General features: G+C 41.6%; 1 protein-coding gene across 4 annotated transcripts in view; it reads left to right on the top strand.

The window, feature by feature from the left end:
- NAIP (NLR family apoptosis inhibitory protein) overlaps positions 1 to 18742 on the top strand; it is a 57884-nt gene that overhangs the window by 25993 nt on the left and 13149 nt on the right. For all 4 annotated transcript variants that reach the window (XM_015140252.3, XM_078004858.1, XM_078004857.1 and 1 more), the window contains 6 exons: positions 9459 to 9540; positions 9879 to 9936; positions 10796 to 12907; positions 14893 to 15060; positions 16826 to 16978; positions 17952 to 18038. In XM_015140252.3, coding sequence (XP_014995738.3) covers positions 9459 to 9540; positions 9879 to 9936; positions 10796 to 12907; positions 14893 to 15060; positions 16826 to 16978; positions 17952 to 18038 — 2660 coding nt within the window. The remainder of the gene's footprint in view (positions 1 to 9458; positions 9541 to 9878; positions 9937 to 10795; positions 12908 to 14892; positions 15061 to 16825; positions 16979 to 17951; positions 18039 to 18742) is intronic.

Genomic DNA, 18742 nt, shown 5'->3' on the forward strand with positions numbered 1-18742 from the left:
CCTTCCGGGTTTACGCCATTCTCCTGCCTCAGCCTCCCGAGTAGCTGGGATGACAGGCGCCCACCACCTCGCCCAGTTACTTTTTTTTTGTATTTTTTAGTGGAGACGGGGTTTCACCATGTTAGCCAGGATGGTCTCGATCTCCTGACCTCGTGATCCGCCCGTCTTGGCCTCCCAAAGTGCTGGGATTACAGGCTTACCGCGCCCAGCCAGTACTTCCTTCCTTTTGCGACCAAGTAATATTCCATACGGATACACTACATTTTATTTATCCATTCATCTATTTGCAGATATTTGGGTTGTTTCTACCTTTTGGCTACCATGAGTAATACCGATAGGAACATTTGGGTACAAGTATCTGTTGGAGCATGTAACTATATTCAATTCTTTGGCGCATACACCTAACAATGAAATTGCTAGCTATATAGTAATTCTATGTTTTAACTTTTTTTTTTTTTTTTCAGACAGAGCCTCACTCTGTCACCCAGGCTGGAGTACAGTGCTGCGATCTCAGCTCACTGCAACCTCCGACTCCTGGGTTCAAGCGATTTTCCTGCCTCATCCTCCTGAGTAGCTGGGATTACAGGTGCCTGCCACCACGCCCGGCTAATTTTTTGTATTTTTATTAGAGATGGGGTTTCACCATGTCGGCCAGGCTGGTCTCAAACTCCAGACCTCAAGTGATCCACCCGCCTTGGCCTCTCAAAGTGCTGGAATTACAAGCGTGAGTCACCACCACACCTGGTCTGTTTTAACTTTTTGAGGAACTGCTAAACTGTTTTCCACAGTGTTGCACCATTTTAAATTCCCACCAACAATGTATGAGGGTTCCAATTTCTCATCAACTTTTCTGTTTTTAAAAAAATTATAGCCATCTGCTTAATTTTTATGTACATTGCTTATTTTTGTTTCTTGAGAGAATATTCACATATTAATCATTTATTTAAGTAAATAAAGACGAACACCAGCTCATCTTTAAATTATCCCAAATGTTTAAATCTCCTCTTAAGTCATCCAGACCTACCAGATATCTCATCATTTTCATTTCCTGAAAGAGTCATCATCATATTTGTCTTTTTTTTTTTCTTTGAGATGGAGTCTTGTTCTGTCACCCAGGCTGGAGTACAGTGGCATGATCTCGGCTCACTGCAACCTCTGCCTCCCAGGTTCAAGCAATTCTCCCTGCCTCAGCATCCCAAGTAGCTGGGACTACAGGCGTGCACCACTATGCCTGGCTAATTTTTGTATTTTTAATAGAGATGGGGTTTTGCCATGTTGGCCAGGCTAGTCTGGAACTCCTGACCTCAGGTGATCCACCCACCTCAACCTCCCAAAGTGCTGGAATTACAGGCGTGAGCCGCTGCGCTTGGCCCATTTTCATCTTGAAGCAGTCATCCATAATTTTCACCTTCTTGAATGAGTTTCCCTGGAAATCTTCTGGCCTGCTGGATTATGAACAACTTGTCCTATAATCATCCTGGGATCCAGGGATCTTTCTTCACAGGCATCCTGGAGATTATCTCCTCTGTTGTATCTCCCGGATCTAATGTCATCCTCTTCTTGGTTCACTCACTCATTTTGGTGGAACACTTCATCAGAGTTCACTGGAAAAGACTGCGTAAGAAATACACATTTTTAGTTGTACATAATGCATATATAGACATATAGATCTATCTGTATATGTGTTTTTCCTGTATTCTCACACTTACTTGATAGTTTAGCTAGGTGTAGAATTATAGGTTGGAAATCATTTTAATTGTAAATTGTAGAAGCATTGCTACATTTCCACTAGCTCCTAATGTGCTATTGAGAAGTTCCATGCCTTTCTGATTCTCAATCCTTTGATTGCAAACAACAACGTTTTTTTTTTTTTTTTTTTTCCTGCGCTGGAAGTTTTTAGAAAAATATCTGCTCTAAAATTTTATGAAAAAATTTTTCTTTTCTGTGAATCTTTAAACTTAATTTTTTTTACCCATCAAACGCTTTAGAAATGTTTAATTGCAAGAAGAAATTTGTGTTTTCACTATGTAATTAGTAAGAGTTTTTTTTTCTTAGAAATGAATATGAACACATACAGATTTTAAAATGAATGCTTCCTGCTCATTTGTATAGTGGTAAAAACAAAAATAAAATAAAATTAATACTTCCATCTAATTTTATTACCTTGAAGGTGTTTTGACAGCAGCAGTTAACCTCATTTTTCTTTCTTATTTGGGCTTAGTATGTAATAAATTATTGTGAAGAATGGAGACATTCTACTTAATTCTTGGAAGGATAAGCTAGGATGCAGTCTAGTTTTATTTAGAACTTACTCTGGAATCTATCAATTCCCTTTTATACTATCATTATTATCATTATTTTAGTGTTTTGTTGTTGTTGTTGTTTTTGAGATGGAGTCTCGCTCTGTCACCCAGGCTGGAGTGCAGTGGCGTGATCTTGGCTCACTGCAACCACTGCCTCCCAGGTTCAAGCGATTCTTCTGCCTCAGCCTCCCAAGTAGCTGGGACTACAGGTGCCTCCCACCACGCCTGGCTACTTTTTTGTACTTTTAGTAGAGACAGGGTTTCACCATGTTGGTCAGGCTGGTCTTGAACTCCTGACCTCAAGTGATCCTCCTGCCTCAGCCTCCCAAAGTGCTGGGATTACAGGTATGAGCCGCCACACCTGGCCTTTAGTGTTTTTATTTTTAAAGAGACTGGGTCTTGGCTCTGTCACCCAGGCTGGAGCAAGTGCAGTGGTGCAATCCTAGCTCACTGTGGCCTCAAATTCCTGGGCTCAAGTGATCCTCAGCCTCCCCAGTGGCTAGGACTACAAGCACGTGTCACCATGCCTGGCTAATTTTTTTAAATTATTTTTTTTTGTAGAGATGGAGTCTTGCTTTGTTGCCCAGGCTGGTCTCAAACTCCTGGCTCCAAATGATCCTTCTGCTTCAGCCTTCCAAAGTACTTGGATTACAGGCATGAGCCACTGCTCCCAGCCAACTCCTTTTTGGATTTTTACTCTTCCTTTGCCTCTTTTAAAAAAACTGCAAACCAGTATGTCTCCAAATGAGTGCCTAAAATTTTTATGTATGCTTTAAAGAATGGATAAAAAGCAACCTATGAACCTACTACTAAAGTCAAGAAATTTTACATTATCAATGCCTTAAAAGACCCCCGTGGCCAGGTGCGGTGGCTCACGCCTATAATCTCAGCACTTTGGGAGGCTGATGTGGGCAGATTGTCTGAGCTCAACAGTTCGAGACCAGCCTGGGCAACATGGTGAAACCCCATCTCTATTAAAAAATAGAAAAAATTAACTGGGCGTGCCTGTAGTCCCAGCTATTAGGGAGGCTGAGGCAGGAGAATGGCTTGAACCTGGGAGGCAGAAGTTGCAGTGAGCTGAGATGGCGCCATTGCACTCCCAGGCAACAGAGCAAGACTCCGTCTCAAAAAAAAAAAAAAAAGAAAGAAAAACAAAAAACAACTCTGCATGCCAACCACCCCCTAATTCTGATTATATCCTTGTCCCTCCAATCCAGAGGTAAACATGATGCTCAGTTTTCGGTTAATTATTCCCTTGCTTCTCTTTGTGGTTTTACCAACTGCATATATATCCTTAAACATATTTAGCTTTGTCTATTCTTGAAGTTCAAATAAGAAGCATACTGCATGGTTCTTCTTGTAATTGGCTTGTTTTACTCCACGCTGTTTTTGAGTTTCATCCATATTTATATGTACTACACAGTTGTAGTTCCCTTGTTTTCATTGGTAAATAGTGTTTTTATGTTACGAATATATAATTTATTTTACTGTTGATTAACCTCATGTGTTGTTTTCAGAGTGTTGCAAATTCAAATAATGCCCTGTGAACATTCTTTTACATATTTCCCAGTGCTCATGTGTGTTTCTCTAGGATATATAACAAAGTAAAGAATTGCAGAGTCACAGAGTTTGCGGATGTTCAACTCCACTAGATAATGCAAAGTTTTTTCCAAAGTGGTTGCACTGATTTACATTCCCACTGGCCTAGATGCATTTCTATTGATTTGCTTCCTCACTAACTTGGTATTGCCCAAATTTTAATTTTTGTCAATGTAATTACTAATAATGTTAAACTTATTTTCTTCTTCCTCCTCCTCCTCCTCTTCTTCTTCTTCTTCCTCCTCTTCCTCTTCATCCTCTTCCTCTTCATCTTCTCCTGCTTTTCCTTCTCCTCCTCCTCCTTCTTCTCCTCCTCCTCTTCCTTTTCCTCCTCCTTCTCCTCTCCTCCTCCTTCTCCTCCTCCTTCTCCTCCTTCTCCTTCTCCTTCTTCTTCTTCTTCTCCTTCTTCTTCTTCTTCCTCCTCCTCCTCCTCCACCAGACAGAGTTTCACTCTGTCACCCAGGCTAGAATGCAATGGCACCATCTCGGCTCACTGCAACCTCCACCTCCCTGCAACCTCCGTCTCCCAGGTTCAAGCGATTCTCCTGCCTCAGCCTCCCTGGTAGCTGGGATTACAGGCATGTGCCACCACGCCCGGCTAATTTTGTATTTTTAGTAGGGACGGGGTTTCTCTGTGTTGGTCAGGCTGGTCTGGAACTCCCAACCTCAGATGATCCATCCGCCTTTGCCTCCCAAAGTGCTGGATCACAAGCTTGAGCCACCGCGCCCGGCCATTGAGCTTATTTTCATATTTTCCTGCAAAATAGTCTTGTTCTTTCTCTTCAAGAGTGTGTCTTAGCAATTTTTTTGCCCTTTGGTCTTTCATATTCCAGAGAATATATTAAATATCCCAAGCAGGCATGGTAGTTCACACCTATAATCCCAGAACTTTGGGAGGCTGAGGTAGGAGGAGTGCACAAGGCTAGGAGTTTGAGACTGGCCTTTGCAACACAGCTAGACTCCATTTCTATAAAAAACATTTTAAAACGGTGTGGTAGCATGCATCTGTAGTCCCAGCTACCTGGGAGGCAGAGGCAGGAGAATCACTTGAGCTCAGGAGTACAGGTTGCAATGAGCTATGATTGTGCCACTGGACTCCAGCCTGGGTGACAGAGTAAAACTTTGTCTCTAAAAAACAGAAATATCCCTCTTTATCCCTGATAGTATTTTTTAGGCCTTTATTAGTTTTTTTCATGTTACATCTTTTAGATCATTTTATTTTTAATCTATCTGTGACTACATTTAAAGTGAATTCTTGTTTTTTCCTTTTCCTTTTTGTGGGTAACGGGGTCTCACTATGTTGCCTAGGCAGATCTCAAACTCCTGGGCTCAAGCTGTCCTCCCACCTCTGCCATCCTAAGTGTTGAGATTACAGGCATGAGCCACTGCAACCAGCCTTAAAGTGACTTCTTATAGGCAACAACACAGGTGGGGTCTTTTATTTTATTTTTTATTTTTTTATGAGACAGATTCTCGCTCTGTTGCCTGCGCTGGGTACAGTGGTGCAGTCTTGACTCACTGCAGCCTGGACCTCCCAGGCTCAAGCAATCCTCCCACCTCAGGCTTCTGAGTAGCTGGGACTATGGGCACTTGCCAGCATACTTGGCTAAGGTTGTTCATTTTTTTGTAGAGACAAGGTCTCACTATGTTGCCCAGTCTGATCGTGAACACCTAGCCACAAGCAATTCTCCTGCCTTGTCTTCCCAGAGTGCTGGGATTACACGTGTGAACCACCGAACCCAGCAGGTCTTACTTTTTTTTTTGAGATGGAGGTGTGAGCCACCACATCCAGCCAAGTCTTGCTTTTTTAAGAGTCTGACAATAACTGCTTTCTAACTGGAATATTTAGAATGTTTAAATTTAATGCAATTATGAATATGGTTGGATTTAAACCATTTTACCATTTGCTTTCTATTTATTTCATCACTCCTTTGTTTTTCTTTTCCTGACTTTCTAGGGTTTAGGGTTTTTTTTTTTTTCTTTTTTCTACCCCCTCCTTGAGTATTTTTTAGTAGTCCATCTTATTTCTGTCAGCTTATTAGCTATTCATCCTTATTTTACCTTTTTACTACTTGCTGTAGAGTTTACCATATGCCTATTTAACATATCACAGTCATCTTCAAAAAATATTATAACAGCCGGGCACAGTGGTTTATGCCTGTAATCCTGGTAATCTGGGAGGCTGAGGCAGGCAGATCACTTGAGGTCAGGAGTTCCAGAGCAACCTGGGCAACATGGTGAAACCCCGTCTGTACTAAAAATACAAAAGTATTGGCTCAGTGTGGTGGCGCACACCTGTAATCCCAGCTACTCGGGAGACCAAGGCACGAGAATTGCTTGAACCCGGGAAGCAGAGGCTGCAGCAAGCTGAGATCGTGCCACTGCACTCCAGCCTGGGTAACACAGTGAGACTCTGTGTCAAAAAAATATATAACCTTGACATAAAATGTATGAACCATACAATAATATATTTTCATTTCTCCCCTCTCATCCTCTGTGCTTTTGTCATACATTTCATTTCCATGTACTTTAATAAATATTACAATATAATGTTATATCTTTGCTTTAAACAATTTAAGTACATTTTTACAATGGAAAATGTCTTCCATTTTTACCCTGTCAGTTATCATTCCTGTACTATTCATTCCTTTGAGTAGAACCAAATTTCCATCTGCTATCATTTTCCTTTTAACTGATGTGCTTCCTTTCACTTCTTTTTTTTTTTTTTTTTTTTTGAAATGGAGTCTTGTTCTGTCTCCCAGGCTGGAGTGCAGTGCCGCAATCTTGGCTCACTGCAACCTCTGCCTCCCAGGTTCAAGTGATTCTCCTGCCTTAGCCTCCTGAGTAGCTGAGATTACAGGTGCCCACCACCATGCCAGGCTAATTGTTGTATTTTTAGTAGAGATAGAGTTTCACCATGTTGGCCAGGCTGGTCTTGAACTCCTGACCTCATGATCTGCCTGCCTCAGCTTCCCAAAGTGCTGGGATTACAGGGGTGAGCCACCGCGCCCGGTCCCTTTCACATTTTTTGTAGTGCAGTTGTGCTGGCAACTAACTTTATTTGGCATTTGTTTGTATGAGTAAGTTTATATTTTACCTTCCTTCATGGTTATTTTCCTTGATGGGCCTATTAAAATATATTTTTTTCTTTTGTAAGCCACTTCACCCCTCCCCTGTGGGTCTGTTTTTATTTGCCTCTACGTGGCTGACTTTGGATAGAAACATTAAAAGTTCTACTTGTTGTTTTCCTGAAGCTATGCTTCTATTTCTGGACTCATCGCCAAGTCACTTGAAGGCAATACAAATGAAGTGTCTGGGCCAGATGCAATGGCTCACGCCTGTAATCCCAGCACTTTGGGAAACTGAGGTGGGAGGATACCTCGAGCCCAGGAGTTCCAGGCCACCCTAAGCAACATAGTTAGACCCTGTCTCTACAAAAAAAAAAGAATTAGCCTGGCATGGTGGCACGTGCCTGTAGTCCCAGTTACTTCGGAGGCTGAGGTGGGAGGATCACTTGAGCCTGGGAGTTGGAGGCTACATTGATCCTTGATCGTGCCACTAGCCTCAAACCTGGGCAACAGAGTGAGATCTTGTCTCAAAAAAAAAAAAAAAAAGTATCTCTTTGCTTTATTCCTGCTCTCCTGTGATTCTGCAGCATGGAATGGGCCACTGACTTACTCACATGTATAGTTCTCATCTGTCCATTTTAATAACTGCAACTAGGGATCTTTTTAAACTTTCTCTCTTGTTCTTTAAGCACACATCAAACCTGAGTTTAGAGGGTATTTGCATCCTAGTTTCACGAGATTGGCAAATAGTTTTTAGAGAGTATGTTTGTGGCCATTCTTTTGTTTTGATACTGATGGAGAGTTTCTTTTTTAATTTTTTGTTTGTTTAAGACAGGGTCTTCCTCTGTCACCCAGGCTGGAGTGCAGTGATGCAGTCACGGCTCTCTGTAGCCTCAGCCTCCTGGCCTCAAGCGATCTTCTTGCCTCAGCCCCCCAAGTAGCTGGGACTATACATACATGCCACCCCGCTAGCTAATTTTTAGAGGAGATCTCTCTATGTTGCACAGGTTGGTCTGGTCTTGAACTTCTGGCCTCAAGCGATCCTCCTACTTCGGCTTCCCCAAGTGCTGGGATTACAGGCATGAGCCATTGCACCTGGCAATGGAGTAGTTTGTGGTTGGTTGGTTTTTTTCTGTTTGTTTGTTTGTTTGTTTTTGAGACAGAGTTTCGCTCCTGTTGCCCAGACTGGAGTGCAATAGCGCAATCTTGGCTTACTTCAACTTCTGCCTCCTGGGTTCAAGCAGTTCTCCTGCCTCAGCTTCCCAAGTCGCTGGGATTACAGGCATCCACTACGACACCTGGCTAATTTTTGTATTTTTAGTAGAGATGAGATTTCACCATGTTGGTCAGGCTGGTCTCAAACTCCTGACTTCAAGTGATCCACCCGCCTCAGCCTCCCAAAGTGCTGGGATTACAGGCATGAGCCACTATGCCCGGCCTTGTTTGTTTTTTTGTTTTGTTTTGTTTTGTTTTGAGACAGAGTCTCACTCCATCACCCAGACTGGAGTGCAGTGGCACAATCTCGGCTCACTGTAACCTCCGCCTCCCGGGTTCAAGCCTGTAGTCCTAGCTACTTGGGAGGTCGGGGCACAAGAATCACTTGAACGGGTTAATTTTTGAATTTTCTTTTTAATAGAGACAGGGTTTTGCCATGTTGGCCAGGCTGGTCTCAAACTTGCGGCCTCAAGTGATCTGCCCGCCTTGGCCTCCCAAAGTGCTGGGATTACAGGCATGAACCACCTCACTCACAGAGTTTATTTGTTTTTTTTTTTTTAAATACATTTTTATTTGAAATTATTTAGATTTACAGAAAAAGTACAAAGTAATACAAAGAGTTCCTATATATTGCCATACCCAATTTACCCTAATGCTAACATCTTACACTAGCATGACATATTTGTCAAAATCATCAATGTACCAATTCATATACTGTACATTACTATTTACTAAAATCCAGATTTTATTTGGATTTCACCAGTTTTTCCACTAATGTGGTTTTTTTGTTCCAGAATTCATAGTTGTGTTTTTTTTTCTATTTTTGATTCTTTGAGTTCATTTTTGTTGGTTGCATGGAAAAGTGTTAAATATGCACTCATTCCACCAAATTCCCTTGATATCTTTACCATTACTTTATAAACCATTTATGTTTCTCTTGCAGAGTGCCACAACCTAAATGCCTTACCTGATGACACTGACAGAGAAATCACTGGAAATAATAGTTTTGTACTTAATTCTTGTCACTAACACTCTAATAGTGTTTTTAAAAACCTAAATACAAGGCCAGACGTGGTGGCTCACACCTATAATCCCAGCACTTTGGGATGCCTAAGGAGGAGGATTGCTCAAGGCCAGAAGTTGTAAACCAGAACAGCCTGGGCAACATAGTGAGACCCTCTCTCTGACAAAACAAAACAAAACAACAAAAAAATCTAACACAAATACTTAAATGCATACAACTACTTTTATAACTTTTAACTTTTACACGTAGTTGTCCATTTCTCCAAAATATGAAGTCCTCTGTGGAAGTGATTCCAGACCTTCAGAGCCCTGGTGAAGTCTGTGAATTACCGGTAATGATCACCACCATCTTGTCTGTTTTAGTAGCACATGATCATGTAATTGAGAACTGTTTTGAACAGGAATGTCAAATGTAACTTATTTATGATGAATGTACTTGAATAGTATTCATCTATGGATTGTATCATATATGAACTACTGAGGAACACACACTCTTGCAGATGTTTGCAGATTATTAATTGCTTTATATTTGGAGCACCCTTCCCTTCAGTCAGCATAAATATTTGAGGGTGGGCTGTGTTTAGAAGATGTTTAGTCCCCAGTGATTATAGCATGATGCACCACCCTCCTATATAAATTTTGATTTAAGAAAGGATTTTATTTTCCAAAGGAAACCACAAGTGAAAGCCATCTTGAAGATTCAATAGCAGTTGATCCTATAGTGCCAGGTAAGAACTTTGAAGTAGCATGTAGGATTATATGTATGTGTAAATATGTTTGTATACAGGGCAGTTGCAAAAAAAGAGTATTTATAATTGTTCAAAGAGCTTCCAAAGAGGAACAGCATTTGCAACAGTGTCGTGTATGAGCAAAAGTCAAGGTTCTTGTGGCTTCTCCAGAGTGCAGGCAGGACCAAACTGATAGTAGGCAACGTGTCTCAGGTACAAGCAAACCAGTCCTTAGAAGCACCAATCAGCAAGCTTCTTTCCTGAGATTTTTATTTTTATTAATTTAATTTTATTTTATTTGAGACAGGGTCTTTGTCACCCAGGCTGGAATGCAATGGCAAGATCACGGCTCACCGCAGCCTCGACCTCCCAGGCTCAAGTGATCCTCCCATCTCAGCCTCCCCAGTAGCTGGGACCATAAGCATGTGCCACCACACCTGGCTAATTTTTGTATTTTTTGTAGAGACAGGGTTTTGCCATGTTGGCCAGGCTGGTCTTGAACTCCTAGGCTCAAGCAATTCACCTGCCTCGGCCTCCCAAAGTGCTGAGTCACTTTGCCTGGCCTCTTTCCTGAGATGTTTTAAATGGGAAACTATAGGATACCATGGTGCTTATGATAAGCACACATTATGTCTAGGTCCCTGTTTCAAGTGGGGCACTTTGGACACGTGCTTCCCACATTCTGATTTTGTGCCAAAACCTATGAGATGATCGCAATGTGGGAATCGTGGATGGCTATGGAAAGTCCTAACACATTTGTAGTAGACAGGCAGAATTATGGAGTGAAAAGGGCATGGTGTTGAGACTGAGGGAGATGTGACTATGTATCCCCGTTGTTTCCCCTTTCTTTTCTCTACAGAAGTGGCACAGGGTGAAGCCCAGTGGTTTCAAGAGGCGAAGAATCTGAATGAGCATCTGAGAGCAGCTTATACCAGCGCCAGTTTCCGCCACATGTCTTTGCTTGATATCTCTTCCGATCTGGGCACGGACCACTTGCTGGGCTGTGATTTGTCCATGGCTTCAAAACACATCAGCAAACCCGTGCAGGAGCCCCTGGTGCTGCCTGAGGTTTTTGCCAGCTTGAACTCTGTCATGTGTGTGGAGGGTGAAGCTGGAAGTGGAAAGACGGTTCTCCTGAAGAAAATAGCTTTTCTGTGGGCGTCTGGATGCTGTCCCCTGTTAAACAGGTTCCAGCTGGTTTTCTACCTCTCCCTTAGTTCCACCAGACCAGATCAGGGGCTGGTCAGTATCATCTGTGACCAACTCCTAGAGAAAGAAGTATCTGTTACTGAAATGTGCATGAGAAACATCCTCCAGCAGTTGAAGAATCAGGTCTTATTCCTTTTAGATGACTACAAAGAAATATGTTCAGTCCCTCAAGTCATAGGAAAACTGATTCAAAAAAACCACTTGTCACGGACCTGCCTATTGATTGCTGTCCGTACAGACAGGGCCAGGGACATCCGCCGATACCTAGAGACGATTCTAGAGATCAAAGCATTTCCCTTTTATAATACTATCTTTATATTACGGAAACTCTTTTCACATAATATGACTCGTCTGCAAAAGTTTATGATTTACTTTAGAAAGAACGAAAGTTTGCAGAAGATTCAGAAAACTCCTCTCTTTGTGGCGGCAGTCTGCGCTCATTGGTTTCAGTATCCTTTTGACCCATCCTTTTATGATGTGGCTGTTTTCAAATCCTATATGGAACGCCTTTTCTTAAGGAACAAAGTGGCAGCTGAACTTCTCAAAGCAACTGTATCCTCCTGTGGTGAGCTGGCCTTGAAAGGGTTTTTTTCATGTTGCTTTGAGTTTAATGATGATGATCTCACAGAAGCAGGGGTTGATGAAGATGAAGATCTAACCATGTGCTTGATGAGCAAATTTACAGCCCAGAGACTAAGACCATCCTACCAGTTTTTAAGTCCTGCCTTCCAAGAATTTCTTGCGGGGATGAGGCTGATAGAACTCCTGGATTCAGATAGGCAGGAACATCAAGATTTGGGACTGTATTATTTGACACAAATCAACTCACCCATGATGACTGTAAGCGCCTACAACAATTTTTTGAACTATGTCTCCAGCCTCCCTTCAACAAAAGCAGGGCCCAAAATTGTGTCTCATTTGCTCCATTTAGTGGATAAAAAAGAGTCATTGGAGAATATATCTGAAAATGATGACTACTTAAAGCACCAGCCAGAAATTTCACTGAAGATGCAGTTAATTAGGGGATTGTGGCAAATTTGTCCACAAGCTTACTTTTCAATGGTTTCAGAATATTTACTGGTTCTTGCCCTGCAAATTGCTTATCAAAGCAACACTGTTGCTGCGTGTTCTCCATTTGTTTTGCAATTCCTTCAAGGGAGAACACTGACTTTGAAAGTACTTAACTTACAGTACTTTTTCGACCACCCAGAAAGCTTGTCATTGCTGAGGAGCATCCAAGTCTCGATAAATGGCAAGAAGACATCACCCAGATTCGATTTTTCAGTCCTGGAAGCATGTTTGGACAAATCACAGGCACCAACTATAGATCAGGACTATGCTTCTGCCTTTGAACCTATGAATGAATGGGAGCAAAATTTAGCTGAAAAAGAGGATAACGTAAAGAGCTATATGGCTATCCAGCGCACAGCACCACCAGACCTTAGTACTGGCTATTGGAAACTTTCTCCAAAGCAGTACAAGATTCCTTGTCTGGAAGTCCATGTGAATAATATTGATGCTGTAGACCAGGAGATGCTCGAGATTCTAATGACAGTTTTCTCAGCTTCACAGCGCATCGAACTCCATTTAAACCACAGCGGAGGCTTTATTGAAAGCATCCGCCCAGCTCTTGAGCTGTCTAAGGCCTCTGTCACCAAGTGCTCCATAAGCAAATTGGAACTCAGCGCAGCCGAAGAGGAAATGCTTCTCACCCTGCCTTCCCTGGAATCTCTTGAAATCTCAGGGACAATCCAGTCACAAGGTATACCTGTATATATTTTGGATGACTATTCTGATGTGTAATTTCTTTTTCTTACTTTAAGTGGTTGAAAACTTCTGAGGCCATGAAAGCATGAATGCTCATTGACAGAATAGATATAAAATAAACCTTCACTAATGTTTTTTTGACAGTAGCATGAATTAGTGAAAAGTCCCTGAATAATTGAATGGTTTTCAAATAACTTAGATAAAATGAATAAAATATTTACATTAAATTATTGAAGGGGCCGGGCGCCGTGGCTCATGCCTATAATCCCAGCACTTTGGGAGGCCGAGGCGGGCGGATCACAAGTTAGGAGATCGAGACCACCCTGGATAACACAGTGAAACCCCGTCTCTACTAAAAATACAAAAACATTAGCCGGGCGTGGTGGTGGGCACCTGTAGTCCCAGCTACTCGGGAGGCTGAGGCAGGAGAATGGCGTGAACCCGGGAGGCGAAGCTTGCAGTGAGCCGAGATTGTGTCACTGAACTCCAGCCTGGGCGACAGAGCGAGACTGTCTCAAAAATAAATAAATTATTGAAGGCTCTTAATAAAGACATGAATTATTTGTTATTACTAAAAGAATTAGCTATATGTGAGATGATGCTTAGAAATTACCTTCACCCTAGCTGCCTAAAGGAAGAAAGACCTATAGTCCCTGGGACATAAATAAATTAATGGGAAATAAGATCTTCACCTATTTGTGTCTTAACTCCTCTAAGCACTATTTGATAGTTTTCAGTGTAGACTCTACCCATCTTTCATTAAATTTATTCCTAGATACTCTTATCTTTTGAATGTATTGTAAATGTCATTAAAAATATTTTTTCATTTTCTAATTGTTGCTAGTATTGCTTTGGTCTTAAGCAGTTTGACTGTTACCTGCCTAGGTGTGCTTTGCTTTTTGTATATCTTGCTTGAGGTACACTGAACTTTCTTGGGATGTGTGGGTTGACATTTACCAAATTTAGAAAATTTTTCATCTTTTTTCAAGTACTTTTTTCTTATGGTAAAATACATGTAACAAAACTTACATTTTAATCATTTTAAGTGTACAACTTGGTGGCATTAAGTGCATTCACTATGTTGTACAACCATCACCACTATCCATCTCCAGAACCTTTTCATCATCCCACACTCTACCCATTAAACAATAAATCTCCGGGCCGGGTGCGGTGGCTCACGCCTGTAATCCCAGCACTTTGGGAGGTTGAGGAGGGTGGATCACCTGAGCTCAGGAGTTAGAGACCACGTCTCTACTAAAATACAAAAAATTAGCTTGGTGTGGTGGCATGTACCTGTAGTTCCAGCTACTCGGAGGCTGAGGCATGAGAATCACTTAAGCCTGGGAGGCGGAGGTTGCAGTGAGCCCAGATCACGCCACTGCACTCCAGCTTGGGCTACCTAGTGAGGCTCCATCTCAAAAAATAATAATAATAAAAATTAAAAAATCTTCCCTCCCATCAGCCCCTGATAACTTCTCTTCTGTTTTCTGTCTCTATGAATTTGCCTGTTGTCTAGATATTGCAACCTCCGTCTCCCAGGTTTACGTGAATTCTTCTGCCTCAGCCTCCTGAGTAGCTGGGATTACAGATGCACACCACCACACCCAGCTAATTTTTTTTTGTATTTTTAGTAGAGACAGGATTTCACTATGTTGGCCAGACTGGTCTCGAACTCCTGACCTCATCACCTGCCCACCTCAGCCTCCGAAAGTGCTGGGATTACAGGCGTGAGCCACCACGCCTGGCCGAAATGCTGTATTTCTGTGAGTCTAAAGAGTAGCACAGGGCTTCCCACACAGTACGTAATCAGTAAATGCTGCAAACAGCAATATCTCCATATGTGTACTCTGTAAAAAAAATGTTTTATGGTATGTGGAAGGTTTGCATGTGAAAATAGCTGGATGAATCAAAATGACAGTTTTAAAATGTCCATTCAGAACTCTTTAGATTAATAATGGGAAACTGTGTGCTGTTTTCCAGACCAAATCTTTCCTAATCTGGATAAGTTCCTGTGCCTGAAAGAACTGTCAGTGGATCTGAAGGGCAACATAAATGTTTTTTCAGTCATTCCTGAAGAATTTCCAAACTTCCATCATATGGAGAAATTATTGATTCAAATTTCAGCTGACTGTGATCCTTCCAAACTAGGTAAGGATGGCACTTTAATATGCTTGTTTTTTACATCGGTTGGAAAAGCTACTTGGCCAATAATTTACTTAAGAGTTAAAGTTTCTGTGGTTCTAAGGGTGTAGCCTGTATCCATGGTAAATTGTGAGGAATAGCACTCTTTCTCATTAAGAAAGCAGAGCGCTATTTGTAATTATTGAGCCTTTACTACACACTAGGAAGTGTCCTAAGCACTTCACAAATATTAACTCAGTCTTCATAACTCACTCTATGAAGTAAAGTACTATTACTAATGCTCTTTTGTAGCTGGGAAAACTGAGACATAAAGAGATTAAGTAATTTGTAATATCCAGCTAAGGAAATGTAGATCTGTGACTCAAATAGAGGAATATTGACTCTAAAATCTGAGTTTCTTAATCCCTAATATAGGCCGGGTATGATGGCTCACGCCTGTAATCCCACCACTTTAGGAGACCAAGAAGGGCAGATCACTTGAAGTCAGGAGTTTGAGACCAGCCTGAGCAACATGGTGAAACCCTGTCTCTACTAAAAATGCAAAAATTAGCTGGCATGGTGGCATATGCCTCTAATCCCAGCTACTTGAGAGGCTGAGGCAGGAGAATTGCCTGAACCAGGGAGGCAGAGATTGCAGTGTGAGCCGAGATTGCAACATCGTACTCTAGCCTGGGGAACAACAGCGAAACTTGTGTGTGTTTGTGTGTGTGTGTGTGTGTGTGTGTGTGTACGTATACACATCGAAGCTGGAGGTGGTAGTTATATTTGTCAGCAATTTTTGAAACAAATTTAGGTTTTGCTTCAGAGTTGTCATTCCTTTTATGTTTCTTTTTCTTTTTTTTTTTTTTTTTTGAGATAGAGTCTCACTCTGTCGCCCAGGCTAGAGTGCAGTGGCACCGTGTTGGCTCACTGCAACCTCCGTTTCCTGGGTTCAAGCAATTCTCCTGCCTCAGTCTCCCAAGTAGCTGGGATTACAGGCATCAACCACCAAGCCTGGCTAATTTTTTAATATTTTTAGTAGAGACAGGGTTTCACCATGTTGGCCAGGCCAGTCTCAAACTCCTGACCTCAGGTGATCCGCCCGCCTCGGCCTCCCAAAGTGCTAGGATTACAGTATTCTTTGTGTAGTATTCTTTTTTTTTTTTTTTTTTTTTAAATTGAGATGCAGTCTTGCTCTGTTGCCCAGGCTGGAGTTTGGTGGCGTGATCTCGGCTCACTGCAACCTCTGCCTCCTGGGTTCAAGTGATTCTCCTACCTCAGCCTCCTGAGTAGTTGGGATTACAGGCGCCTGCCACCCACGCCCGGCAAATGTTTGTATTTTTAGTAGAGACAGGGTTTCACCATGTTGGTCAGGCTGGTCTTGAACTCCTGAGCTCAGGTGATCCACCCGCCTCGGCCTCCCAAAGTGCTGGGATTACAGGTGTGAGCCACTGCACCTGGCCTCTTTGTACAGTATTCTTATTGTGCAAATGTCATGTACAAACTTAAGAGTTATTAGATGTTAAAGCTGAAGGTGATGCTACTGAGTCAATGCCTGTATTTTATAGAAGAGAAAACTGTTATCCAGAGAGGGTCAATAATGTGTCAAAATTCACATCAGTTGTTAGTTGCAGAACCTGAACCCAAGTCCAGTGACCTGATTCTTAGATCATGACATCGTGGTAGCTGGTTTTAATTCAGTATTATTGAAACAAAATAATAAACTACTTGGCTAATTTTGATAGAAATTTGCAGTATTTTCTAATTTCTGAAAATCCTTGATCTTTTACAGTAAAATTGATTCGAAATTCTCCAAACCTTCATGTTTTCCATCTGAAGTGTAACTCCTTTTCGGATTTTGAGTCTCTCATGACTGTACTTGCTTCCTGTAAGAAACTCACAGAAATTAAGTTTTCGGGTTCATTTTTTGAAGCCGTCCCATTTGGTAAGAGTTATAATATTACAATTGTGGTTTAAGATGTTTCTGGCCAGGCGCGGTGGCTCAAGCCTGTAATCCCAGCACTTTGGGAGGCCGAGACGGGCGGATCACGAGGTCAAGAGATCGAGACCATCCTGGCTAACACGGTGAAACCCCGTCTCTACTAAAAAATACAAAAAAAACTAGCCGGGTGAGGTGGCGGGCGCCTGTAGTCCCAGCTGCTCGGGAGGCTGAGGCAGGAGAATGGCATAAACCCGGGAGGCGGAGCTTGCAGTGAGCTGAGATCTGGCCACTGCACTCTAGCCTGGGCAACAGAGCGAGACTCTGTCTCACAAAAAAAAAAAAAAAAAAAAGATGTTTCTATGGACACAGAGTCATATTAACCACTCTTTAAAAAGAGCCATATTTTGAGGCTGGGTGTGGTGACTCATGCCTGTAATCCCAGCACTTTGGGAAGCTGAGGCAGGAGGCTCGCTTGAGGTCAGGGGTTTGAGACCAGTCTGGGCAACATAACAAGTCCTCCATCTCTGAAAAGTTTTTAAAAAATCAGTTGGGCACAGTGGTACCTGTAATCCCAGCTACCAGGGAAGAAGGCAGGAAGATTCCTTGAGCCCAGAAGGTTGAGGTTGCAGCGAGCTGTGATGGTACCAGTGCACTCCAGCCTTGGTGACAGAGACCTTGTCTCTTTAAAAAAAGAAAGAAAAAAAGAGAAAAATTGTTTCTTAAATAATAAAGTATATGTGTTTCCAGAATTTTCTTTTTTACCTTTAAGTTCAGTTGGATTTGAAATTTCTAGAATTTTAATGACATTTCTAGTTATCAGAATTATTTTCTGAGCAAAAATTTGTTTTATCTACTTAGTCATATGAATTCAATCCGAATTATTACATTAATTTCTAATTTCTTCATTTTAAAGATGTTACGCTTTGCTGTGAGAGATGTAGCGGACATAACTAAATTTTTATTTTCCCTTTCATAGTTGCCATTTTGCCAAATTTTATTTCTCTGAAGATATTAAATCTTGCAGGCCAGCATTTTCCTGATGAGGAAACATCGGAAAAATTTGGTATGTTTACAAAATAGTGCTTTTTACGTACTCTTATTCTCTTTCTGCCCAGAATCCTTTTTCTCCTATTTTTAGTTAGCCACAAGGAAGTAAGATATGTATTAGCTACCCTTGCTTACTAGAACGAAGCGATAGTGATGCTCAATTTCTACCCACCAAATGCCTTCACTATAGTTTTACCTCCAGACTTGATCTCATTCAAAGCAGAATGACTTCTTAGAGTACATATTTGGTCATTATAGCACTATGCAATTTCATTGTCAGGTATCTGTTCCAAATATAAGACCTCATAGTTTCAAAGGTTACTAGAATATAAGTAAAAATCTATCTTTTAAGGTTAAGAAAACTCAATATGTGAAACCCTATGTTTCATAAAATGATAGCTATAGAATTTAAATACTTTCTGATTTTTAAAAAATGATTATGAAAGTAATGTATGCTCATCGAAAATATTCTAACAGGAAAAAAAAATAAAGTGAGGCAGTGGAGATAGGAACTGTAGAGCTGTGCTATTCAAAGTGCTTCTCAAACATAAGCGTGCATAAAGATTGCCAGGATCCTCCTCTTCTCTTCTCTTCCTTTGGAGGTAGCTAGGTGGGTGGGGGCTGAGATGGCAGAGGTAGGATCAGGGCCAAGGGGATGGCTGGCATATATCACAGGTTGATTAAGCAAATAATACTGTGAGTATAGCCAGGTGCAGTGGC

Source organism: Macaca mulatta, chromosome 6, assembly GCF_049350105.2.
Source record: "Macaca mulatta isolate MMU2019108-1 chromosome 6, T2T-MMU8v2.0, whole genome shotgun sequence".
NCBI classification, from domain to species: domain Eukaryota; kingdom Metazoa; phylum Chordata; class Mammalia; order Primates; family Cercopithecidae; genus Macaca; species Macaca mulatta.